This window comes from Sapajus apella, unplaced genomic scaffold (genome assembly GCF_009761245.1).
Source record: "Sapajus apella isolate SASKATOON/1434 unplaced genomic scaffold, GSC_monkey_1.0 scaffold106, whole genome shotgun sequence".
Classification (NCBI taxonomy): Eukaryota; Metazoa; Chordata; class Mammalia; order Primates; family Cebidae; genus Sapajus; species Sapajus apella.
Genome location: NW_022437046.1, coordinates 3,989,782 through 4,016,945, shown reverse-complemented (window position 1 = coordinate 4,016,945; position 27,164 = coordinate 3,989,782). Strand labels below are relative to the sequence as shown.

The following is a 27,164-nucleotide window of genomic DNA, read 5'->3' as shown; positions in this document are numbered from 1 at the left end:
TTTTTTTTTTTTTTTTTTTGAGGCAGAGTCTTGCTCTGTTACCCAGGTGCAATGACGTGATCTAGACCTGCTGCAACCTCCACCTCCCAGGTTCAAGCGAGTCTCCTGCCTCAGCCTCCCAAGTAGCTGGTATTACAGGGGCCCGCCACCATGCCCGGCTATTTTTTTTTTTTTTTTTTTTTTGTATTTTTAGTAGAGACAGTGTTTCACCATATTGGCCAGGCTGGTCTTGAACTCTTAGTCTTAGGTGATCCACCTGCCTCAACCTCCCAAAGTGCTGGGATTACAGGCATGAACCACCACGTCCAGGCCGTGGCCTTCTTTTAATGAGATCCATGCCATTGGCCATGCTTCATGCTTCTTTTCCCTTTGGCTACCAGAAACCTCAGAACCAAATAAATGGCTCAACTGTATCAACAGAATTAATCTTTATGGATCCATGCATTTATGTTTTTCTCTCTCATTCTGAAAATGTTTTTCTCTTATTTATATTGTTCCTGCTCCTTAGCCTGGATTGATTGGTTTCACCATTTACTAGCCATGTGACCAGGTTACCTAATCTCTGTTACCCAAGTCCCTCCAGTACAAAATGGGGGTAATAACTATATCTACTTCACAGGTGGGTTATAGGGACTGAATGAGAGAATCCATACAAAGGTCTTAGAACATTGCATGGTGCAAAGTAAGTAATAACTGTTAGCCTAATTCCTACTGTTCTGGAAGTACTGTACCTGTGTGTGGTGTGAGCTGTCTCAAACCTTTTACAGGCTATAATGCAAGTAGGATACGGAAAAGGATATGGAAACACAGTGGGATATCAACTCACACCTGAATGTGTATAGATATGATTTATAATAGAATGGCTGTTATAAGAAGGATGACCAGTAAGTGCTGGTGAGGCTGTGGAGAAGAGGGCTCGCCTGCACACTGTTGGTGGGGTGTGTAAATTAGCACAGCCATCATGGAAAGCAGTATGGAGGCTCCTCAGAAAGTTAAAAATAGAACCTCGTGATCTAACCATCCACTACTGGGTGTATATCCAAAGGAAATGAAATCAGTATATTAAAGAGAGAGACAGCTGAATTTATTTTACATTTAAAAATAACTAAGACACTTTGGGAGGCTGCGATGGGTGGATCCTCTGAGGTCAGGAGTTTGAGGCCAGCCTGGCCAATGTGGCAAACCCCATCTCTACTAAAAATACAAAAATTAGCCAGGCGTGGTAGTGAATGCCCATAATCACAGCTACTCAGGCGGCTGAGATGGGAGAATTGCTTGAGTCTGAGAGACGGAGGTTGCAGTGAGCCGAGATCGTTCCACTGCACTCCAGCCTGGGTGACAGAGCGAGACTCCGTCTCAAAAAATAAATAAATAAATAAAAATAAGAGAGGAACCAGAGCCAGGCATGGTGGCTCATGCCTACAATCCCAGCACTTTGGGAGGCTGAGGCAGGAGAACTGAACTCAGGAGGTGGAGGTTGCAGTGGGCAGAGATTTCGCCACTGCACTCCAGCCTGGGTGGCAGAGTGAGACTGTCTTAAAAGAAAAAAAAAACCCAAAACAAAAAACTAAGAGGGTATAATTGGAATATTTGTAACACAAAGAAATGATACATTCTATTGATTGGTTGGTTATACACAGAAAAATAAATTTAAAAAATAAGAAATGATAAATTCTTTGTTATTTCTTGAAGTGTTGGATGCCCTATTTACCCTGACATAATTATTACCCATTGTATGCCAGTTCAAAATATCTCATGTAGGCTGGGCACAGTGGCTCATACCTGTAATCCCAGCACTTTGGGAGGCAGAGGTAGGCAGATTACTTGAGGTCAGAAGTTGGGGACCAGCCTGGCCAACACGGTAAAACCCCATCTCTACTAAAGATACAAAAATTAGCCAAGTACGGTGACGAGCGCCTACAATCCCAGCTACTCAGGAGGCTGAGGCAGGAGAATTCCTTGAATCCTGGAGGTGGAGGTTACAGTGAGCTGAGATTGCACCACTGTACTCCAGACTGGGCAACAGTGAGAGACAGAGAGAGAGAGAGAGAGAAAGAGAGACTCCACCTCAAAAGAAAAAAATCTCTTATACCCCATAAACATATACACCTACTATGAACCCATAAAAATTAAAAATTAAAACCTTTTAGCCGGGCGCAGAGGCTCACGCCTGTAATCCCAGCACTTTGGGAGGCTGAGGCAGGCGGATGACTTGAGGTCAGGAGTTCAATGGTTTGGCCAACATGGTGAAACCCCATCTCTACTAAAAATCCAAAAGTTAGCCAGGCATCGTGGTGTGTGCCTGTAATCCCAGCTACTCAGGAGGCTAAGGCAGGAGAACTGCTTGAACTCAGAAGGCAGAGGTTGCAGTGAGCCGAGATTGTGCCCCTGCACTCCAGCCTGGGCAACAGAGCAAGATTCCATCTCAAAAAAAAAAAATAACAATTTAAAAAAGAAAATGAAAAAACACAAATTTTCAAATAAAAGAATATATTTAAATCAAAGAAAGGAGAGAGATCTGCACTCCCACGCTTACTGCAGCACTATATACATTAGCCAAGATATGGATTCAGCCTGAGAGTCCATCGATAGATGAATGAATAAAGAAAATGTAGTATGTGTGAACAATGGAATACTATTTGGCCTTAAAAAAGAAGGAAATCCTGTCATTGTGAAAACGTGGATGATCCTAAGGACACCATGTTAAGTGAAATAAGCCAGGCACAGAAAAACAAATAAGAAGTGACCTCACTTAGGCGTGGAATCTAAGAAAAGCCAAACTCATAGAAGCAAAAAGTAGAAGGACAGTTACCAGAGGCTGGACAAGTTGTTAGTCACAGGATACAAGATTTCAGTTAGACAGGAGAAATAAGTTCAAGCAATCTTTGTACATCATAATGAATGTAGTTAATAACAATACATTACATAGTTGAAAATCACCAAGGAAGTAGGTTTGAAATGTTCTCACCACACACACAAAAAGATAAGTAAGTGAGGTAAGGCATGTGTTAAACAGCTTGATTTATCCACTCCCCAATGCATACACAGATCAAAACATCATGTTCCACCATAAATACATACAATTTTAACTTTTCAATTGAAAAATGAAATTTAAAAAACAAAAAAGTTAAAAAACATGTAAAAAGGAAAAGCATATAAGAAGGTTAGAAAAAAGGCACTTTTTCTATTACTTTTTCCCCTGAAGAGTGGGCCTGCTTGGAGAGACATACCAATAACCAGCACTCCTGTTTACTGCACCTGCGCTCTGGCACTGAACGGCCCACCTCACCACTTTGCCTCACTTCATTCCTACAAAGGCCCCGAGATGTAGGTGTTACGGTTATACCCATCTTACAGATTTCAGAATTAGTAAGTATCAGAGCCGGGCTGGTATGGTGCGGCCACCATATTGCATGGTATACGTACCTGACAGTACTAGCTTCTTAAGCATACCCTGAGAATGACCCTATGGTCTAAACAGAACCTGCATTTGGCGTTCTTTTTTTTTTTTGAGAGAGAGTCTTGCTCCATCATTCAGGCTGTGGTGCTGCCCAACCTCTGGGCGGGTCTTTGACCCTCTATGGGCCAATTCCTCCATCTGTGAGATGCAGCAGGGTCTAGAGGCAGTGCCTACAAGGAAGAGGCACTGGGGGCTGGGAGGCCTGCAGCACCTCAGGACTCACAGAGGCTGCTGTGGAGACACAGAGTCCCAGGGGAATGGGGGCCTCCTGGCTGGGCAATCCCGACAGACCAGCCCGAAGTCCTGGGTTTTAAGGACCATCACCACCTCACACTCCTGTCCTTCATCCCTGACCATTCTCCCAAAGAAGTACATGGAAGTTAATGACTGGGAGACAGTGGACATCACAGGCTTACAGACTCTTAGCCAAAATTGCAACCATTCAGAAAAGTGGATTTGGGGAGTGATGGACCATTCGAGGCATAGACTTTTACAATAATATAAGTAAGTATTTGAGAAGCTCTATTAGGAACACAGGATTTTAAAACCATGTAATTTAGAAATCCCAAACTCTCAGATTCCCCATCAGTGGCCCTCGTGGGCCAGGCCAGCCAGCGTTAGTGCAAGCAGACCCAGCCAAGACAGCCTCAGGGAGGCGGAGGAACAATTCCTCCCACATCAATATTTATTGCCTGAGAGCTACTGGAAGCAGATCATCATGTTCTCAGCCCTTGTTTCTTTTTAAAGAACCTCTCACCCCCTTCCTTCCCCACTCCCCATCCCCAATGTGCTGACAGAATGAATCCAGACAGCCAGACAGGTTCACAGCTGGGGAGCCGGGGTTTCAAAGCATCATAGAGACACAGCTCTTAAAATTCGAGTCTCTGAATCATAGCAGCTCTGACTCAAGGAATCGTGCATTCTCAGAATCTGAGGCGCACAGGATATTGCTCCAGTAACCTAACCTCGGCATCTTAGACAGCAGCACAGAATGGGGAAGTGGCTTGCTGCTCAAGGTCACATGGCTGACATGTGACGGAGCGCAGCACAGTCTCCCACCCCTAAACTTTGCTTTTGTCACCTATTCCACCATGGCTCAACTGGCATTCTTCTCTGTTCAAATTTAGGACCCAATTTGGAGATTATCTGTAACCAGCAATATAGCCTCGCTCTCTTTCCTCTAAGATCATCACCCCCACTTCTAAGTTCTAGGAATTTCATCTTAACCAAACTTTGGCCTGAGCTAGGCAGAATCAGAAAGGCCCCTCTGTGGTTCCAAACTGTCTTCTTCCCCTGAAATTGCTCATTCCCCGGCAGCTGCCTCCCCCTGCCTCTGAGCCAGCTGTACCCAATCCCAGCATCAGCCCAAATTATCACTGCCTTGGGGACATCTTATAGCAGGGCAGCTCTGTGCAGTCCCCCACCTGGGTAGCTCCCAGATGCACCCCTATCCCCTCACTGCCAATGCACGGCGTCCACCTGGCCTGGAGCACCGTCAGAGCTGTCTCATTTCTCTCCCCATTCCCACCCTCTCCAAACATATTCAAATGCATCAACCTGCCACAGAAATGCTCTTGTGGCAAAAATATGCAACAGAATTTTTATAAACTGTCCCTTTGAAATTAGAATTACTTAGCAACAAGTTACTTAGTTTACAATTGTCTGTGATTTCTCAACAGCCACCTCCTATACTTGAGAAAAAGGAAATCTAACGCACATATTTTCAGAATATAATGAAATGTGTATGAGTGTTAAAGAAAACTTAGTGAATCTGGCATTACTTGCATGTAGTTAAACTTTTAGGCGTGGCGCAGTGGCTCACACCTATAATCCCAGCACTTTGGGAAGCCGAGGAAGGCAGGTCACCTGAGGTCAGAGATTCGAGACCAGCTTGGCCAACATGGTAAAATACTTTCTCTACTAAAAATACAAAATTAGCCAGGCCTGGTGGCGCACGCCTGTAATCCCAGCTTCTTGGGAGGCTGAGGCGGGAGAATCACTTGCACCTGGGAGTTGGAGACAGTGGCTGCTGTACTCTAGCCTGGGCAATAGAGTGAGACTCCATCTCAAAAAATAAAAATAAATAAATAAATACACGTTTAAAATTGTTTCTATGTTGTCGTTTTCTTTTTAGTTTAAAGCCAGTTTGTTGTTTTTCAGGCTTCGTGTTTTTGTGGATATCTGGAAAACTTGGAGGTCCCGGGCCTGGAATGGTCTGTGCTGCCCAGTGGCTCACATGATCCTGTACTCTCCTACCAGCTTTGTGGCCCTGGGCAAATCGCTCCACTGGCTGGACCTCCATGTCCTCTTCTAAGGAAAGACCCACCTGCCCCAAGAGCGGAGAAGGGGGATTCTAGATACCACTGGAGCATCAGACCGGTTATGACTTGTCAGTAAGTCTGTGTCCTCCCCAGATTGTGCATGCTGGAAGGGTGTAGGCCATGGACTGAAATTCAGGTCCAGGCTGGAGCCTGCACTCCGTGCACGTGTGTCCCCTTCACTGTCCCCCAAAGGGCCAGGTTTATTTCTACAGCCAAATCCTTCACCCAGGGTGTTTCTGTGCCTAGAATCTCTGTTCCTCTCTCCTTTCTGTGCTTCCACATATCCTTCAAAGTCCAGCTGAAATACTTCCTCTTCAGGGAAGTCTTCCCAGATTGTCCCACCCCAATTCTTAACATTCCTATGGAAGGTTCAGAATACAAAAACTTAAATGATAAGCACAGAGGCCATATTGTAATGGTTAGCATGACGGGCATGGGCTGAGAAAGGTGCGGGTTCTCATCCCAGCACTGCCCTTGCTGGCTCTGTGATCTTGGGTAAGTCACTTTCCAACACTGGCTCTGGGTCTCCTCAGCTGTGGAGAAGGCAGGTGACATCATTGTGCAAGGCTGTTGGAAAGATTCGATGGAGCCCGGGCAGGAAGTACAATGTGCAGTGGGGATGAAGTGTAATGCTACAAAGGAGAATGAGTGGGTGGGGCTGCAGCCTGCACCCAGACAGGTGACGTGGAGGGGGCTTACCTTTCTGGCAGGTGAGTCTGTGACTGCTAAGACCTTTCGCCGGAACTGAAGCTCATGCTTTTCCTTGGGCATTTCCTTGGGGAAGAAGAAGTAGGGGATGGCAGCCAGGGCCACTGTGCCGGCAGCGATGAGGAAGCCCAGCCACCAGGCACCCACCCATCGGGGGTCCTTTATGGTCAGGCTGATACCACCTGGAAGAGAAGAGCATAGTGATGTTAGGGTCAGAATGATGGGCTGCCACTTCTAAGCCACCATCCTGGGACTGGCCTCTGAGACATTAGGTGGGCCAGGCTGGGAGTCAGGAGACCTGAGTTCCAATCTCTGCTCTGCCAGGTGTGTCCTGTGTGACCCTGGGCAAGTCACTGGCCCTTTCCGAGCCTTGGCTTCTTCAACTACTAAGGCAGTGTAGTGCAGCGGTCAAGGCCATGGACACTGGTGGTGGACTGCTGGGTCTGAATTCCATTACTAACTCATAGCCTTGGGCAAGCTACTAAACCTCTTAGTGCCTCAGTTTTTGTCCTTTGTGAAATACAGATATTAGTAGCTCCCAAATCATAGGGTTGTTGTGAACATTACAGAAATTCATAGATGTGGCTGGGCGCAGTGGCGCATGCCTACAGTCCCAGCTACTCAAGAGGCTGAGGCTGGAGGATCACTTGAGTCCAGGAGTTCTGGGCTGTAGTGCGCTATGCCAATCGGGTGTCCACACTAAGTCCGGCATCAATATGGTGACCTCCCAGAAGCGAGGGACCATTAGGTTGCCTAAGGAGGGGTGAACTGGCCCAGGTCAAAAACGGAGCAGGTCAAAACTCCCGTGCTGATCAGTAGTGGGATCGCGCCTGTGAATAGCCACTGCACTCCAGCCTGGGCAACATAGCAAGGCCCTGACTCTTAAAAAAAAAAAAGAAATTTAGAAAGTAAATAAATAAATATTTAAAAAAATAAATTCATAGATATGAAGCACTTAAAAGAGCATGTGCCGTATGGGTACCGGCTCCTCCTCCTCCTCCTCTTCCTCTTTCTCATTACTATTGTGATTATTATTCTTAAATGATTGGTTAGGATTACAGTTGTGTTTCTCAGACCTGCATGATGATTAATATCCCCAGGGATATTTGTCAAAAATACTTGGCCTTACCAAAGACCCACTTAGAATGACCACAGAGGGGTGGGAAGGTGACCAAGGAATCTGTACCTTTAACAAGTTCCCTGGATGATTTTGAGCCCCAACTAGGTGTAATTAGGACTAGATTATCCCAGATGTACCTCCTGGCTAGAACACACAAAGCTCCCGTCATACTTCTTAACCCCAAGGCTGAGTTGCGTACATTCTCCTTCAGTCTCCACAGCATCCGAAAATGCTTCATAAAAATACAAATAAGCTGGGTGCAGTGGCTCAAGCCTGTATCCCAGTACTTTGGGAGGCTGAGGTGGAAGGATCATTTGAGGCCAGGAGTTCAAGACCACCCTGAGCAACGTAGCGAGGCCCTGTCTCTACAAATAAATTAAAAAGTTAGCCAGGTGTGATAGTGCAAACCTGTAGTCTCAGCCACTCGGGAGGCTGAGGCGGGAAGATTGCTTGAGCCCAGGCATCCAAGGCTGCAGGGAGCTAGGACTGTGCCACTGCGTGAGGGGCAGAGTGAGATCCTAACTCAAAACAAAAACAAGAAAAACCAAGTGATCCTTGATACTCCAATCCCACATGCAGAGCTGGTTCCTCCCAGGTGGGGACCAGAGGACACAGTTGGCACTTAGCAAATGTACCTGTGAAGCCAGGGATGGGTTTGGCTTTCGCACCGATTAGACTTGATCGTCTCCTTACTTGCTATCTCCCCCGCCTCCGTGTCAGGCTGGTGAGAGCTCACACCTGCCCCTCTCCAACTCCTCCGCTTCTCTCATATCAGTCTGTGCCTGCAGCTGGCATGATCCGCCCACCCTGTGAAATCCCCCATGGAGAAGGGAGTTTCAAGGTGGCAGGCTGGTCCACAGAAATGTCACATCTGCCTGTGGAGATGCCCTGTCTGCCAGGACAATGTCAACAGAGTCAGAAAACACACCCCCTTGCGGGGAGCTGAGGTGTGTCTGGGAAATCTAGGGAACTCCTGACTCCCAGGGCTTCTTTCGGGGGAGGACGGTGTTCCAGCCAGAACCCACACTCCGGACCCAGCCTTCCAGAAGGAAAGGGGGAAGGGCAGGCTGTCCCTAGTGGCTGCTGTCCAGAGCCACCCAGACCTGTTCTGGCTGGAGGCAGGGGAACAAGAAGCAGCATCTGCCTGTTCATTCAGCCACACACATGTCACCTGAGGCTCCCAGGATTGGCAGAAAGTCTGCAGGTGAGAACAGCAGGAGGCAGGAGGCACATCTGGAGCTGCTTGGTGTGACAAGCTGGGAGCTGGGATGCCTCAGTGACACGCTCTAACAGTCATACCCTCTGGCTCTCCAAGGGCTCCAGAGCCCCAGAAACCCCAACACCCCTCCCTCCTGGCCACCTTCAGACCGAGCGTGAGTTCCACTCCTTGGCCCACTCTGACCACTGCCTGGACCAGAGACCACTGTTTCCCAGATGGTGCCCTGGCAGTTTCCTAGACTCTGAGCTGGTCAGAACTAGAAGGGTTCTTAGAGGTCACAGTAAATGTCCCACCTGAGAGAGGCCCAGGGTGATACAGAGTCCCCAAGTCCTGCTCCAAAGTTCTCTCCAGGGTGCACTGTCCTCTCTGCTTAACTCAAGTCTTGTTTCCCACTAAAGATGGGCGCTCCCTACCGGTCTGGAGAGTACACTCTTCCACCTGCCCACAGCACATGTGAGCAGAGGGCTGAGGGCCTGGGGGAGGTGGGGTATGGAACAGGGCGAAGACTCCTAGTAATAGTAGTGATGGCAACCACGGCTCCTTATCTGATGGCACTTTATAGCTTCTCTCTGCCATCTCACTGGACTCTGATTGCAGCTTTGGGTGACAGACAGGACAGAGATTATCTCACAGATGAGAAAGCTGAGATTCAGAGAGGCTAAGAGGCTTGCCCAAGGTCAGTGGTGCTGCTAGGATTGAACCATGGTCCCTGGACTCGGTGTCTCCCATGAGAGTGGCAGTCAGTTAGCTAGTATCTAGCAAACGTGTGCTCTTGAGACTCACCTTCCGGCATCCGGTTAATGTCCACATAAAGTCGCAGCATGAGGCTGCCCAGCCCAAAGGCCAGGCCTGGCCCCATCATGGTCACTGCAAACAGGATCCCTACAACACAAAGCTGGGGTTAGGACCCTCTGGCACTGGCTTCCCTCCACAAACTAGTGCCTGCCCAGTCTGTCTGATGGGCAAGAACACCCTGTCTCGCCTGGTCAGGCATGGGGAACTCTCCGGGGCTTCCCTGGACCTTTACTGGCCAGATGGGGAAGGGGGCAGGGACTCCATCTCCAGCCCCAACCCTAGGTCTCTCTTCCTCCTAGCTGAGCCTGGCCTGACCCTCAGAGGTCAAGGGATGGGACCAGTTCTCACCGAGGTAGAGGGGCGAGTTGCTGTTGTGGGCAAAGTCATCGATGTAGGAGATGCCAAAGGGCTGAATGGGCACCCCGCCCACGCCCAGCAGGGTCTGTGCCACGAACATGATCCCCACCAAACCCAGATGCTGGGCTTCTGTGGAGCTCGAGCAGTTGGCATTGGAGGGAGCCGGGGCTGAAGCCGAGGCTGTGGGCAGGCACAGGGAAGCCTCGAAGTCCTGTGGCGTATTCTCTGAGGGATGACAATGACACATATTACGATAGCTAAGACTTCAATAGGGCTCACCCAGGAAAGGTACTGTTCTAAGCACTGCATATAGAAATCATTCGAGACCTACAACAAACCTCAGGGGTGAGTGCTCTCATTATGCCTGTTTCACAGGTGAGGAGACTGATACTCAGACAGCAACTAGTAAGGGGCCAGGGCCAGGACTGGAATCCAGGAGGTCTGGCTTCAGAGTCAATACTCTTAAACTGCCCTCTGCCACCTTTCTGAGCAGAGGCATTTGCAAGTGCTACAGCAATGACGGCCCCTGGGTGGGGCAGGGTGGTCAAAGGTGGTGAAGTTTGAACTGAGTCTGGAAGAATAAACACAATTTTCCAGAAAGAGAAGGAGGGGAGGGGTGTTCCAGGGAGAGGTCACAGTACAGGGCAAAACCCAGGGACTTGAAAGGGCACCGTGCTGGGAGAATCAGAAGCTCAGAATGGCTAGACCATAAAGCGTGAGGGGAAGGCCAGGGCTGAGGGCAGGGTGGGGCAGCTGGGGCTGGATGGTGGAGGGCTCTGGGGCCCTTGGCATTCACTTTGGGGAGGGTTCCGTGTCAGCTTGGGACACAGATGCAGAGTACAGAAAAGAATTTCTTAATTTAGAGCCCTACATTTGTTCCTGGAGCTCACTAATATTTGGTGTGCAAACTTGAGGAGACCCTCACACTATTATTATCCCAAATGTGGCTGTAGAAGCAGCCTTCCCTCTGCAGCCCTCCATTTATAGAGCTGGGACTCTGAGCTGTGTCAACCCAGTCCGGAGAGCCACTCCCTTGGGCTTCAAAGAGCCATGTGAACCAAGGTCAAGAACCTGAAAGAAGCCTTCCATGGAGGCTGCCTTGGACTTGCTGTGTGACTTTGACAGAGGCCCTTACCCACTCTGGGTCTTGGTTTCTTTCATCTTTCAAATGAAAGAAAGAACAAAGTTCTCCAGATAAGGAATTCAGAAGCAGAATCAGTAATTCAGCAGTTCAGAGCAGCAGCTAAGGCTGGACTACCTGGGTGTGTCCTTGGGGCAGTTCCTCCCCTCTCTGAGCCTTGGTTTCCTCACTTGTGAGGAAGTAATGATAACCCCTGCCTCCCGACACCGTGAACATTAAGAGTGGTGGGTGGTGAGTGTGCCCGGGCATGGGGCCTGCTAGACGTTAGATGCAACAATTATGACAGAGGTTGTGTCTGCCTTCCCCATCCCTGTGTCCCCAGTGCCCGCAGAGGGCCTGGCACAGAACACAGCGTCATCAATATTGGATAAAGAATGAGACAACGGAATAGCCTTGAGCATCAGATCAGGAAGGGGACTTGGAGATCCCTGAGACTCTCCCACTCTTTGGGCTGATGTAAAGATGGGGGCTCAGACAGGAGAAGGGCTTTGCTTGAAGATTCAGGGGCACCTATTGCAGAGGGGGGTTGTATGGTAGTGAGGATGAAGAACATTTGTGACCGTGCACAGGAAAAGCTCTGTAAGGTGAAAATTCTGTACAAAGAAACGTCAGGAAGTATTAGTTTTTGGTATTCCAAGGAGTTCTCTTGACAAATCACGCAGGCCTGGAGAACCGCTCTGCATTCTTCATGCACGCGCTGGGCTTTCCCACTTCCCTGCCTCTGCACCATGCCCTCCCCTCCACCTGCAGCTCCCACCTCTCTGTAAGCTGTAGCTCGAGTGCACCTCCTCCAGCCCCTCCAGCTGCCAGGGTCCTTCCCTACTTTGGGGAAGTAGGGAATAGGAAGTACTTCCCTATTCGGGGCTCTAATGGCTCCCCCTGGCCACCTCCCAAGGCGCTGGGTGCTCTACCTTGTAGCAGAGTTGCCTGTGCTCACTGCACCCCACTGGGTCATGTCTGCTTCATTTTTCCTCCCCTCTCCCTGGCCTCTGGTCTGGTACAGAGTGGGACTTCAGGGATGTGAGCTGGCGGGAGGGTGAGGGAGGAAGGCTGCTCTCTGACAGTCCTCCTACCCTGGGAAGCCTTCTTCCACGCCAGGCCGGGGTGTGGGCTCCTCCCCCGGCCCCGTGCCTCCCTCCTCACACAACTGAAACACTGTCTCCTCTCCCAGACTGGAAGCTCCTTAGAGTACAAAGGACTGATTCCCCGGAGAGGCTCAGGCATGAAGTAGGCAGCATTAAGAGTTTGTTGGGTATCCCACTGAATGGATGAATAGGTAAACGGATGAGTGGGTGGATGGATCGATGGGTAGATAGATGTCAGATGAATGGATGGATGGGTGGGTGAGTGGGTAGGAGAGGGAACGAATAGAGAGTGATCAGGTTGTTGGGGTCATTCTCTGAGGCAGGCATCCATTTGTCAAGTAGGCTCTCAACAAAATCCCATGGGGCTGAACACGGCTTCATCATTCCTCTCCAGAATTCTTTCATTTTTTAAATTTATTCATTCGCTCATTCATTCTTTCTTTTGCCAATATCTTTTGTGAGGATTAAATGCCTGACTACACACTGAGTGCTTAGAGCAGTGTCTGGTGCATAGTAAGTAGTGTATGACACTATTATTATTACACAGGCAATTCCTGAGGGTCGACTGAATGCCAGGCCCTCAAAGTAGGGTGCGTTGTAAATTCACTCCCACCTAAAACCCACAGTGACATACGAGAAGGCCCTCACTGCTCTGTGCTGGGCCTACTTCCTACCCCACTCCCCAGGCCTGCCAGAGACCCACTGGGGCTAGGGCCTGGGGAGACGGCTGGGGTTGGGGACCCAGGATGCTGGGGTGCATCCTGCCCGATGAAGGCGCCTGTGGGTGGGCCCTGGCACAGAGCAATGCAGGGGCTCATGTCCACCTTGCCCAGCCCCTGCTGCTCTTACCGGGGCTGGTGCTGTCGTAGCGGTACGGCTCCGAGATGAAGTGCGGGAGAGTCATGAGCAGGCCCGCCAGGGACACAAGGATGGCCCCACAGCCAATCAATCGGGGCCGGTGCACCCGGCTGCCAAAATAGCTCACGAACACAATCAAGGCTGTGTTCCCCACCTGCAAAGGGACGAGGTGACCCATTAAAGTGGAGCAGTGCCCAGGGCTGGGGGCCTGCACCATCCTTGTCTCTATCTTCAACTTCAGTATGCCCATCTGAATAATGGACTGAATAAAAATCATCTGGGTCCCTCCCCTAGGTCCTCCTTGGAAGGGCCACACTGCCCCCTTAGGGGAGAGAAATGAGGGCAGAGTGGAGAAAGCTAGGAGTTCAATTCTGTTTTTGAACGCAGATTGGACCCCATGTTAGAATATGGAGGAGGATGGGCCATTGAATGAAGGGATCTCGAGTTTCAGGAATGTCATAAACGAGAAAAACAAAGTCTAAAGCCAGATCAAGGCTTGGATTTTTTTATTTTTTAGACGGAGTTTCGCTCTTGTTTCCCAGATGGGAGTGCAGTGGTGCAATCTCAGCTCACTGCAACCTCCGCCTCCCGGGTTTGAGCAATTCTCCTGCCTCAGCCTCCCAAGTAGCTGAGATTACAGACATGCATCACCATGCTTGGCTAATTTTTGCATTTTTAGTAGAGACGGGATTTCATCATGTTGGCCAGGCTGGTCTGGAACTCCTGACCTCCTGTGATCCACCCACCTCAGCCTCCCAAAGTGCTGGGATTAAAGGTGTGAGACACCACACCTGGCCTAAGGCTTGAAATTTTGGCCTTAGGAGCACAATCCTGGGATGTGAGTTCTGGAGGGGACTTTAGAGCTGGCAGGGCAGGGGCAGTCTCTGCCACCATGAGCAGGGGGTGCATTGGCTCTGCTGCTTATTGGTTGGTGACCATAGGTGAGCCCCAGACACTCCTCACTGGGGGAATGGGGCAGTATCAGCGGGGGAGCCCAGGGATGGTTGACCCTGGAAAGGACAGCCACACACCACAGTGGCTGTATCCATAGATAGGGCCCTGAGGCCCAGAGACAGGGAGTGACTTGCCCAAGGTCCCAGAGCAAGGTCAGGTCAGGACTTTCCCCTCCCACCTCGGAATGGGGTGCTGAGGAGGATGTGGGGACATTGCAGCTGGACGGCCTTGTTTTAACACATTACCCAGCAGGGAGGATTCCATGAGAATCTGCCCAGGGAAGAAAAATGACTTTCTTCAGGGTAAAAACATGTGGTGGGGGAAGGACTGAAGGACTGGGGCACAGCTGGACTCTGATCTCCAAATCCACCCAAAGCAGTTCATCTGCTCCTCCCTGCTTGGCTGCGGGCCCCACAGGCCTGTGAAGGACAGACACTCTGTGCCCTGGTATCCCTCCCCACACTGCCCCAAGGCCCAGAGGTTCTGCTCTTGATGCTATTTAAGTCTCTACCCCTACGGCTGAAGTGGCTGTCTCTGATTCCTTCCTGGGACAGGCAATAGCTGGGTGCCTGAAAAGGCAAATGATGCAAAGGGAGGGCAGGTAGATATGGGGACCCTGGCTAGCTCTGAAATATCCCAGGACCCGATCCAGTAGAGATTCCCAAGGGGAGACAGCCAGGTCCAGGTCCTAGAAGACAGCTGCAAGTGCTCGTGGGTTTCAGGCAAGCTCTGGGACAGGGGTTGCCTGAGGACACTGGGAGGGGAAGGCCTTAAGGTGGGTAGTGGGAGGGGAGGCTGGTGGAAGGTGGGGGGCAAGTCTCCCTCACTGTCTACCCCTGTGGCTGGGTGGGGCCTGTACCTCGTTGAAGGAAGCCAGCAGCCCAGACGTCCGGCTGGAGAGGCCGAAGCGCTTCTCCACTGTGGAAATGGAGCTCTTGAGGTATCCAGAGATCATGAGCTGCGCCAGCTGCAGCACGCTGTGGCACAGTACGAACAGCTGTGGGGGGACCCAGAGGCAGGCAGAGGAGGGTGGCGCAGGGGAGGCAAAGAAGGGGAGGGAGGCAGAGAGCAGCAAGGAATAGAGATGGGGAAACAGAGTCACGGAAAGAGACAGAGGGTGGGAGAGTGACCAACAGGAGAAGAGAAACAGAGAGACCAAAGGAGACAGACAGAGGAGGAGGGAGGGGATAGAGAGAGAGAAAGGGAAGAAAGGCCAGAGGAGGTGGGGCAGAGAGAGGTGGTTACTGGTGTAGCTCACAGCTTGTCACACAGGACTAAAAACTAGAAAAGCTGTCCTGGGTGCCCTCTGGGAGCCTGGGGAATACTGAAGAGCCACCAGATCAAGAGTAGGGTCTTCCTGTGGCCAGGAATGGTGGGAGCCCCTCTGACTCTCAGCCCCCCTGGCTGGGCTCGACTTTCCTCCCCGTTGCACCATCCTGCCCCTTCTCAGGGAAGCTATCCCACATTCACCCAGATCCTTCTCCAGCCCACCCCACTAGTCCTCTCCCAGAGTGGCACTGTGAGGCCACCTGCACACACCGAACCCCACCCCAAACATCCCAGCCTGCCTGGAGTCTTCTCCTTTAAACTCTAAGAGAATTCCTAAGGGAAGAAAAACCTTCAAAGGATTAAAAAAATAGAGTATTTATGCCAGAGCTTAATATACTCACTCTGTTCTGAATCTCAGTTTCCTCATCTGTACAATGAGGACAACAGCCCCCGAGTTCCCAGGGATATTGTGAGAACTAAATAAGATCAGGTGTGAGTGGAACCTGGTACTCAGGGCCTGGTACTCAGTGAGGTCCAGTGGATGTTGGATGTTCACAGCTGCCCTTGGTGGAGCCAGGACTGCCAGTATTCACATAGGATTAGGATCCCCAGGGCACTTCTCTCTCTGGAAAAGTGGGAAACAAGGGGCCTCATCCTGCACTCCAATAAGAGCACCCCCTTTCCTCTCTGGGAGGAGAGAACATGAACTGGCCACCTTCCATGTGCCCGAATCCCAGCTGAGGGCTTTCATAGACCATCCCTTTGATCCTCACAACCACCTGTTTTATAGATGAGGAAACTGAGGCTCAGAGAAAGGCTTGCTTGGCATTACACAGCCAGTACTTGGCAGAATCTGCTCTTCTGGACTTGGAGCCCCCTGCCAGGCCCTGAGAGGTACCTTGATGCTGTGGAACATGCTTGGCTGCACGTCCTGAGGGTCTGGGCTGGCTTTGCCTCCAGGTGCGTTTTCTGTGCCCATGGTGGCCTTGGTTTCCTTGTCTGGTACCTGGGGTCCCTCACTCGCTGGCCCTGAGGGACAGACAACCAGGAAAGGAGAATAGATAGAATCTCAGAGAATGGCCCTAAACTGATCAGATAGCCCTAGACTTCAGAACCAAGGTCTTTCAGGAGGAATGGGCCATAGTGGTTAATGAGAATCGGAGGATCAAATCACCTTCAGCCTTCCTCATTCTGAGGACACAGCGCTGGAAGGGACTTTCCTAAAAGGGTGTGTGTCCTTGTGCTTTTACTGGCCTGATACCTACTGGGACCACCTATTTCACACTTTACTCTGCTCCCAGCAAAACTTCCCTTTTAGGGAGAAGCTGCTGACCTCTTCACACAACAAACCTGCAGGCAATGGCCCCCACAGTAGGATGAGCCATGCAGACTCTCAGTCTGCCTTGAGTTATGAGACAGCCCGTGCTCCTGGAGGCTGAGTCTGTCTGGCTCGGTCTAGGATCAGAAGTCTGGGGCCAGGTGCAGGGTCAACCTAGGTCCATAGTCAGGGAATAAAGGATTTTCCGGGGTCTATTGGAGTAGATTCCAACACTTTCACAGGGAATCCCTGTGCATGTCATCACAGAGCTAACCAGCCCAATCCCCAAGTCACACCATCAGACATGTTGCTGGTCAGGGCAGAAAGGGGCATTCGAGCTCATCCCTTTTAATTCTGGGTGATAACTGATGAGGCAGAGCTGTCTTGGACCCTTGGCCTCCTTTATGCATGTTGGCTTTCCTCAGATGGTAACTATGGTAACTGTCAGTATCCCATTCACTGCAATGAGAGGAAAGCTGAGCCCCTTCAGAGGCGTCTCCCAGGGTCTCCTGAGCTCACTCTCAGTGGGGAGCCTGGAAGTCCAACCTTGAGACTCTACCCCTCCGTTTAGTCTGAAACCACCTGCTCCTGCTGGCAGCGCAGGCCTCCTTAGCCTGCCTCCTCTCCTGTGGCTCCACTTCCCACCGGAAGCCTCATCGTTTCACGTCCCTCTCACCATCTGCAGGAGTTTCCCCTCACTCCGAATTCTCTTTCTGGAGGCTGGACTTTGATTTCAGGTTCCCTCTGACCTGGGGGACCCTCACTATATCTCCAGGCCTGAAAGACACACTCAGGGATGGGCTACAGACGCCCTGAACCACCACAGGTGAAATTTTTGTGCTCCTCTTACAAGGTACCTGGGAGCCTGAGGATTTTTTAAATTGAGATGTAATTCATAGCCATAAAATCCACCCTTTTAAAAGTGTACAATCCAGTGGGTTTTCATACATTTACAAAGCTGTATAACTATCTCCACTATCTAATTCCAGAATATTTTCATCCCCCCAATGCAAAGTCCCCTACCCATCTGCAGTCACCTCCATTCCTCCTTCTCCCCTGGCAAACATTCATCTATGTTTTGCCTCTATGGATTTGCCTATTCTGAACATTTCATATAAATGAAGTCACACAATATGTGGCCTTTTTTGATTGGCTTCTTTCACTTAGCATAATGTTTGCAAGTTTCAGGTATTAGAAACATTCATGTACGAATTTTTATGTAGACATACATTTTCAGTTCTCTTGGATGTACACCTAGGAGCAGAATTGCTGGGTCATAGGTTCATATAAAATAATTCTATGTTTAACTATGTGAGGAACTGCCAAACCATTTTCCACAGTGGCAGCACCATTTTACACTCCCTCCAGCAAGGTTCCAATTTCCCTTCATCTTTGCTCATACTTTGATTGTCTGTCTTTTCGATTAGAGCCATCTTCATAGGGTAGAGGCGGTATCTTGGTGTGGTTTTGGTCTGCATTTCCCTGATGACTAATGATGTTGAGCGTCTTTCCATGTGCTTATTGGCCATTTGTATATCTTGCTTTGGAGAAATGTCCATAAAACAGGTGGAGGAATTTGGCTGAGGAAATGGAAGTGCGTGTGGCTGGGGAGGAGTCCCTCTGAGAGGCATAAACACTCAGAGGAAGCAGGGAGCTATTGAAACAAAGCTGGCATCTGACAGGAGGAGATGGGAAATTGGCCTAAGGAAGGGGGGCGTCATGGGACATTCTGTGGGAGTCACTTTAAAGGCAAAGAGGAAGTAAGGCGGTTCAAAGCAAAGGCTCCCAGAGGAGGCAGAGGGGACCATTTCTGAGCCTCAGCCCCCTCATCAGCGGCAGTGGGTTACCTGCTGTCACCCGGGCTCCGTGCCACAGGCTTTCCGTGCACTGGCCTGTGAACTTTCTCCACAGCTCTGTCCCTTTGGTGTCTTATTATCTGTGCTGCTGATAAGGACACCCAGGCTCAGCGGAACTAGCTTTGCTGGTTAGCATTGGTCCCACGACTCAAGACCAGGTAGGTGTTAAACTCAACTCCGCTCAATGCTCCTCGTACAAGTTTGACAAGGGGAAGAAGCACAGTGCTTTTCTCTGTCTTGGTCCAGCCAAACCTAGCCCGGTCACTTCATAGGTAGCAGTGCCAAACCACCAAGGGGCCAAGCCAATTGGATGAGAGAGCGGGAGCTGAGGCTGGGAGCAGAAGTCCCTGACCTGGAGCCCCAGCTCTGGAGGAACCCAAGGAACGGATGGGAGAGAGGGGTGGAAGACCTGTGGGCCAGCTCAACACGTGAGGCCCCCAGCTCCAGGCTAGGCCCTGGACCCTCCACTTCGCTTTCTGGGTATACTGGAGACATCGTCCTGTGCCCCAACCTGTCTAGCCCCAGTTCCAGCCCCCCACTCTCTCACCTGCCCACTCCTGGAGCCTACTCACCTGCCTCAGGTGAGCTCCCACTCCAGCCTCACCTCTGGCTCTCCCTGAAGCTTCAATCTCAGCCCCTTCTGCTACGGCTCAAAGCCTTTCTGGGATTACTTTAGCCTTTAGAGATATGGCTGTTTATAGAGGGCAAAGTCCACAGCCTGAGCCTCTGGACAGGGGAGGGAAGCACTGGCCACGTCCTTCTGGGCTCTGAGAGGAGCACGCGTCATGTACTGGGTGGTCAGTCGGTCACTGAATGGGGCTTGTCAGAAAGGCTGTCCATTGCCTCCAAACCCTTCCTATGTGCTGGGCCTCTACTGATGGGTGACAGCAAACCCTCGCCTCCTTGACTCAGGGCAGAACTCCCCTTGGAAGGAGGGTCACTTCCAAGGCCGTCTGTCCCCCTCATGTGGAAGGACACTGAGGCCCTGCCCTGTTCCGTGGGGCCTTTGTCAGGGGCCAGCCCTGACAGGAGGAGGGAAAAAATGTGGGGCTGAACCTGGGCTGGACTGGCAGTGGCCTGTGGGAATGAGGGGACTGGGGGCAGGGAGCCAGGCCCTAGTTTAAAAAATCAAGTCCCTCTCTCCAAGGTGCACAGCTAGGCTTTGGGGTCCCAGGTAGGCCAGGTGGCTCCACGCGCTAGGGACCCACAGCCCAAGCTGGCTGGCAGTGGGTCTGTGTGCCCGCCTGTCGGTCGGTCACTTGGCTGGTCACTCATACAGGCATACCATGTCCACCTGCTGGCAAGCCAGCCAGCTACTACCTTTCAGAACTGTCTGTTTGGGCTGTCAGTCAGCCACCTGCCTGCAGCTGCCTTAAAAGGCAGACAGACTAGTTCCTGAAAGTCTGTCAGCCAGAGACTCCCGCTTCAAGGCTGCCCTTCATGGGCATAGTAAGCACTCTTCACACCACCTGAGTCTGGGTGATGAGGAACAAAATTTCAGAGACCAGCCTGACTGCAAGGACCACCTTCCTTTACCTGTTCTGTTCGGGAAAGGCCTAGGATTCTGCCTCCTTTGGCCACCTCCCAGCTGCAAAGGGCAGGTCTCAGGGAAATGGGAGGCTAAGAACAGGCTTTCAGGCCTCAGACATGGGTTGGAATCCCAGCTGTGCTACAAGCCCACTGTGTGAGCCTGGGCATATCCCTTGATCTTTCTGAGCCTCAGTTTCCCCATTTGTAAGGTGACAATAACAGCATCTACTGATGGAATTCTGGACACACTACTCCTCAAATATGGAACCTTGGCCACATTTGAGAAAACAGTAGAAGCAGGTCCTAAAACCTAGGATAGTCATTCCACTCTGACCTTCTCCTGCCTTTCACCCTGAAGCAGGTCATAAGATACTCATTTAAGAGTTACTCTCTTTCTGCCAGGAGAAAGAAACAGCACTAACTTTGAAGACTCAAGGACACAGAGAAGAATCTGAGCAAACAGGCCTTGCAAGCTTCCCCCAAGTTTATCACATTAGATCAAACACCCTGTGCAATACTTCTCGACAACTATGTACTTCTTCATCAAACTTGGCGTAAAGAGTCACAAGTTTTGACATTTTAGGCTAGATGATTAAAAAATAATAAACCAGCCTGGGCAACAACATGGTGAAACCCCATCTCTACTACCAATGCAAAAAATTAGCCAGGTGTGGTGGTGCATGCCTGTAATCCCAGCTACTCGGGAGGTTGAGGTGAGAGGATCGCTTGGGCCCAGGAGGCACAGGTTGCAGTGAGCCAAGATCCTGCCACTGCATTCCAGCCGGGGTGAAAGAGTAAGACCCTCTCTCAAAAATTAATTAATTAATTAATTAAATTAAAAATAATACAAACTAAAAAATGTAAGAATACATAGGTTTTCCTGTTTCTTTGGGCCTTCCTTTCTGAAGGCTCCTGTGTCATGTAAAACTTAGATTAAATAAATTTGGGCCAGGCACAGTGGCTCATGCCTGTAATTCCAACATTTTGGGAGGCCAAGGCGGGAGAATTATCAAGCCCAAGAATTCCAGACCAGCCTGGGTGACATGGCAAGATCCCATCTCTATGTAAGAATAATAATAATTAAAGTAAATTAAATTTTAAAAAGCCAAATAAATTTGTATGCTTTTCACCTGTTAAGCTGTTTTCTGTTATAGGGACCTCAGCCACCAGCCTAGCAAAGAACGAAGATAAGAAATCTCTTTTCCTCTGTAAGACCTCAAAGAGGTAAGTCCTCTGGGGCAGCTGGCCCAGTGCTTGGCATATAGGTGGCCCTGCCAAGGACCATTGCTCTCCTCTTTCCTGATAAATATTCAAGCACATCCATGGCAATTGGGCCCAGCTGGACCCATCCCCTCCGACACACACCTGGTCTTCCTCCAAGTAAACCCCTTCATCCTGACACTGCCATTTAGCCATCCCTGGATCATCTCTCTCCCTGTCTTATTCAAACCCTAACCAATCACAGGGCCTGAGGAACTGGACCCCTTCTCTCCAAGCACACTCACTGGCTAGGAGGTGGGAATACAGGCTTGAAGCCTCCAGCTGCAATGCAGGGGCTGTAATCTCTCCTTCCCAGTGCAGAAAGCATCTACTGAGGATGAAAACCATCTACCCCCACATTCAGCCTGAGTGCTAAAAATCCCAAACTGTACCTTACTGTCTACATTCACATGATGGTGTTTGCTATTTCACTGTCTTCATTAGCAATTTTTTTCCTCTTCCTAGACTGTCTGTCCAAAGCAAATGGTTTGATTGTGCTTTAGATGAATTTCCTGAAAGATGGATCAGCCCTTCAAGGGAAAAGGCTGTGGTCCTCAGATTCTTTGACTCTCTCCCCACAAAATCCTCACCTTACTGTTTCCACTAATCCAAAACCATTGAATTGAGATTCTTACCCATCTTCATCTCCATCTTTGTCTTGAATAGGGGCTGGGTAAAATAAGGCTGAGACCTGCAGGGTTGCATTCCCAAACAGTTAGGTGTTCTAGGTCACAGAATGAGATAGGAGGTCAGCACAAAGTACAGGTCATAATGATCCTGCTGATAAAATCGCTTGCAGTAGAGAGGCTGGCTAAATCCCACCAATACCAAGATGGTGACGAGAGTGACCTCTGATCGTCCTCACTGCTACATTCCCACCAGCACCATGACAGTTTACAAATGCAGTGGTAATGTCAGGAAGTTACCTGATTTGGCCTAAAAAGGGGAGGCATGAATAATCCACCCCTTGTTTAGCACATCAAGAAATAACCATAAAAATGGGCAACCAGCAGCCCTTGGGAATGCTCTGCCTATGGAGTAGCCATTTTTTATTCCTTTACTTTCCTAATAAACTTGCTTTTACTTTACAGATCACTCTGAATTCTTTCTTGCACGAGATCCAAGAGCCCTCTCTTGGGCATCAAGATCCAGACCCCTTTCTGGTAACACCAGCAGCAGATGCTAGGCAATCCATTCCTCAAGACAATGGCAGACAACTCCCAGAGGTGTTGGGGTGGCAGGCTGCCAGTCTCAAGGCCATGAACCCCGGCCTTGGGCCCTTCCTACCTCCTAAGTTGCCTGGGGTTCCCTGGGCCTATAGATCCCCTGCCAAGCTCCTGCAGCCCAGCTCGTCTCATCTGTCCCTCCATAAAACTCCCCTCCCAGGCCGGTTTCTGCTGGCCACTGTCTTGCATTGCTTGTGTCTCCCGCTTTTCTGCCTGATTAGGCAATAAACTCCCCCAGGGCAGAGGTCATCCTGTTCTCCTCCAGTCCTGGTGGATCATGTTAGTTCCTTGCTGAAGCCCTCTGGGTGAGAAGACTTTGGATTCAAATATTTGTTTTGTCATATTGTAGCTGTGGGACCTAGGACTGCTGATTTAGCCTCTCTAAGCCTGTTTTCCTCTGCAAGTGAGTGAGCAGTGTCTATCTCCCAGTGTTTTTGTTAGGATTAAAGGAAAATGTCCTATGCCTGGTATACTGTGGTGCTCAACAATGGTTAGCCCCCCCAACTCCCAGCTCCATCTGCAAACCGTGAGTGCAGGCTCAGCCCCAAGCAGATCAGGGCTACTGGAAGCCACTCCCATCCCATGTACCCACTCCTAGTGAGCAGTATTCCCTGGCTCAAATAGATTCTTGCCATTCCCTAAACATTCTTTTCCACCTTGAAGGCTTTGTACAAGCTGTACTCTGAGCCTGAAGTGTCCTTCCTCCCCAGCAAACCACTTGTCTTTCAAGGCCTACCCTGCTGAAGAACAAGACTGTTGGCCGGGAGCAGTGGCTCACACCTGTAATCGCAGCACTTTGGGAGGCTGAGGCGGGTGGATCACCTAAGGTCAGGAGCTCAAAACCAGCCTGGCCAACATGGTGAAACACCGTCTCTACTAAAAATACCAAAAGTAGCCAGGCATGGTGGCAGGTTCCTGTAATCCCAGCTATTCAGGAGGCTGAGGTATGAGAATCACTGGAACCTGGGAGGCTGAGGGTGTTTTGTGTTTTTTTTTTGAGATGGCGTTTTGCTCTTGTTGCCCAGGCTGGAGTGGGCAACAAGAGTGAAACTCCATCTCAAAAAAAAAACCCACAAAAAACAAGATTGTTGAATTGAACTAAATTAGATGAAGGGGAAGAGAAAGCTGGAACACGGGGGCTGCGGGTGGGGACTGAGGTGGTGCACGTGAGTTGGGATGGGGGCAGCATGGGGGCCCTGAATGCTCCAGTTCCTTGTTTGGCCTGGCCCAGCATCCTGGAGGAGAGAGAGTCAAAGGCAGGAAAGGGGCGTGTCTCCAGGCATTGGACTTGGCTGTCATATTTGGGAAACCTCGCAGCAGGATTTTGGGTGGTCTGTTGGAAAGACAATAATAGTATGCTTGAGGTACAGCTTTGTGAGATTCCAGCTGTTGTTTCTTGAAGGAATCTGGCAGGGTCGTGGAAGGGCCAGGCAAACATTCTGGTGGTTTCCCAGCTCGGCCAGGGACCCTGAGCTGGGACTTTCTGTTCCCAGTTGTAACCTTGGCTACCCCATCTAGACCCAGGATGACCTAAAAAATAGTAATCAGGGCTTGGAGGTAGGGTGAGCCCTGAGCCCACGGGGACCCAGGCCCGTCTGCCTAGGCCTAAAACAAGGTGTCAGAGGCTCAGAGATATGCAGCTATGGCTCAAGGCCAGGTCCCATCCCCTCCATGTGGTTCCAGCTCATCTCTCTGTGTGCTTAAATTAACCCCTTATGGGGTTGATGTTATCTCATCTCAGTCTGTATCATCTCTAGTCCTCCAAACACAAGGTGATCCAAATGGCCAACTTCAAGCTGTTTTGGCATGAGACCCTGGAGTCTAGAGAGGGCATCAGGCAGGCTTTCTGCAGAACCAGCTTTCTCAGGCCTGTGTTCACCAGGCACAGGCTGGGAACATTGGAGCCTTCAGTACAGACTTGTCCAGAAAGAGGAGAGGAGGAGGCCAGCAAGGGCTCTGTCTCCCTTGGGCAGCTTGAGTCTGAGCCCTGGCTCTGTTGCTGAGTAGCTGCATGGACTTGGCCAGGTAATAGATCTCCTCCTAGCTTTTGTTTCCTTGTTTGTAAAATGGGCCCAGAGTGCTTTGTCATCATAAAAGTGCTACACAGGCCAGGTGCAGTGGCTCATATCTGTAATCCCCGCACTTTGGGAGGCTGAGGAGGGCGGATCACGAGGTCAGGAGTTTGAGACTAGCCTGGCCAATATGGTGAAACCTCGTCTCTACTAAAAATACAAAAGTTAGCCAGGCATGGTGGCCTGCTACTTGGGAGGCTGAGGCAGGAGAATCATTTGAACCCAGGAAGCGGAGGTTGCAGTGAGCTAAGATCGTGTACTTGCACTCGAAACTGAGCAACAGAAGTAGACTCTGTCTCAAAAATAAAAATTAAAAAAAAATTAGCTGGGCATGGCGGTGGCATTTGCCTGTAATCTCAACTACTCAGGAAGCTGAGGCAGGAGAATCGTTTGAACCCAGGAGATGGAGGTTGCAGTGAGCCAAGACTGTGCTGTTGCATTCCAGCCTGGGCAACAGAGCGAGACTCTGTCTCAAAACAAAATAAAACAAGAAAAGTGCTGCATACATGAGTGGGGTTATTATGAATGTTCCCAAGACTCAGATTCTCTTGTGACTGGACCCCATCAGCTTCTTTGGCTTAACTTCCCAAGATGTTACCCAGTGACCCCCACTCCTCCGACGGTACTGGGAAGCTCACTAGCTTCACAAACATGCCAGGTAGTCATTTGTCTAAGCATTTGCAATGCTATCTCCTTCCCTGGTATGCACACCTGTGTGGGATCAGTGGAAGGGAAGAGAAAGCCCAAGGGCAATGGCACAGAGAGGAAGGGCTCTGGTCCCAGGCCGACCTGAGGGGGCTGGCCTCCACCCTGATGTTTACTTTGGGGTGAGCTTGGACCTTGCTTGTCTCCTCTGAGCATCTGTTTCTCACCTATTAAAAAGAGGAACAGCCAGGTGTGGCGGTTCACACCTGTAATCCCAGCACTTTGGGAGGCAGAGGTGGGCGGATAACCTGAGGTCAGGAGTTCGAGACCAGCCTGGCCAACATGGTGAAATCCCGCCTCTATTAAAAATACAAAAATTCACACTGAGATATCATCCCACGCCAGTTAGAAAGGCAATCATTAAAAAATCTGGAGACAACAAATGCTGGAGAGGATGTGGAGAAATAGGAACACTCTTACACAGTTGGTGGGAATATAAATTAGTTCAACCATTGTGGAAGACAGTGTGGCGATTTCTCAATGATCTAGACATAGAAATTCCATTTGACCCAGCAATCCCATTACTGGGTATATACCCAAAGAACTATAAATGGTTCTACTATAAAGACACATGCACGCGTATGTTCATTGCAGCCCTGTGTACAAAAGCAAAGACCTGGAACCAACCCAAATGCCCATCAATGATAGACTGGACAAAGAAAATGTGGTACATATACACCATGGAATACTATGCAGCCATAAAAAATGATGAGTTCGTGTCCTTTGTAGGGACTTGGATCTGGAAACCATCATTCTCAGCAAATTGACACAAGAACAGAAAGCCAAACACCGTATGTTCTCACTCATAGGTGGGTGTTGAACAACGAAAACACATGGACTCAGGGAGGGGAGCATCACACACAGGGGGCAGTTGGGGGGTAGGGAGGAGACAGTGGTGGGTGGGGAGGGAGGGGAGGGATAACATGGGGAGAAATGCCAGACATAGTATGCACCTAAAGTAAAATAAATAAATTTTTTTTAAAAAGCAATAAAGTTGTGATACATGTGATAATAAAGTTGTAATATAAAAAAAAATACAAAAATTTGTCGGGCGTGGTGGCTGGCACCTGTAATCCCGCTACTCGGGAGGCTGAGGCAGGAGAATCACTAGAAACCGGGAGGGGGAGATTGCAGTGAGCCGAGATGGTGCCGTTGCACTCCAGCCTGGGCAACAGAGAGAGACTTCATCTCAAAAAAAAAAAAAAGGTCGGGAGAGAACATTTCACTGAGTTCTCTTAAAGCCAGTGATGCAGTGCTGGAATTTGAACCTGGGACTGCTGGTTCTTTCCCTTGCCCCACTTGTCTGCCCTAGAATGGCTTACATTTGAGCACAGATGGGCTGGGGAGAGGAACAGAAACACCAGAAACAAGGGGATGAGGCTACCAGCATATGGGAGAGGTTACCTCCATCTGGAGGAACCTGGGATGGCTTCCTGGAGGAGTTGGCATTTGGAAGAGTTGGAAAGCAGGGCAAATGTCACCAGATGGGATGTGGGCAGGGGCTTCCTGAGCAAAGGTGAACAGGTGGGGAACTGAAATACCTGAGTCACACGGTGTGAATGGCTGTCCCACATAGGCAGGGAAACTGCTGCCTAAGGGGTGTGTGGTGAGTTGCTGGAGGGGCTCTGCTGGAGCCAGATCTGACCTTCACTCCTCTCCAGTGTCTGCCCCGACCGGGACAGCTGCCCCATCTCCCTTGGGGACTCTTCCCAGGCTCTGGGCTCTGTATCCTACCCCACCTGCATTCCCACATCCCTCAGTGTCATGGTAAGCCTGGCCACAGCCCAGAATGAGTCTCAGGAAACGAGGTTAGAGGTGGCATCCAGTGGCTCACTAGGCAGATGCTGGGATCAGCTTCCCGCTGTCTGTGTGTGAGGTCGGGGGCACCTGGAAAATATTCCAGAGCTGGG

The 27,164-nt window shown here is 50.1% G+C and overlaps 1 protein-coding gene across 8 annotated transcripts in view; it reads right to left on the bottom strand.

Annotated features, from left to right (window-relative positions):
* SLCO2B1 (solute carrier organic anion transporter family member 2B1) overlaps positions 1-27,164 on the bottom strand; it is a 53,652-nt gene that overhangs the window by 24,499 nt on the left and 1,989 nt on the right. For 7 of the 8 annotated variants that reach the window (XR_004262936.1, XR_004262937.1, XM_032259079.1 and 4 more), the window contains exons 1-7: positions 21,887-22,165; positions 16,186-16,316; positions 14,878-15,015; positions 13,056-13,218; positions 9,972-10,205; positions 9,612-9,710; positions 6,481-6,671 (exon numbers count right to left, since the gene is read on the bottom strand). Coding sequence is in view for 6 of the 8 variants with exons in the window: in XM_032259079.1 (XP_032114970.1) it covers positions 6,481-6,671; positions 9,612-9,710; positions 9,972-10,205; positions 13,056-13,218; positions 14,878-15,015; positions 16,186-16,316; positions 21,887-21,956 (1,026 nt within the window). In the remaining 2 variants the exon portion in view is untranslated. Of the gene's footprint in view, positions 1-6,480; positions 6,672-9,611; positions 9,711-9,971; positions 10,206-13,055; positions 13,219-14,877; positions 15,016-16,185; positions 16,317-21,886; positions 22,166-27,164 lie in introns of those variants that run through there. The other variant, XM_032259077.1, reaches the window with a different exon arrangement.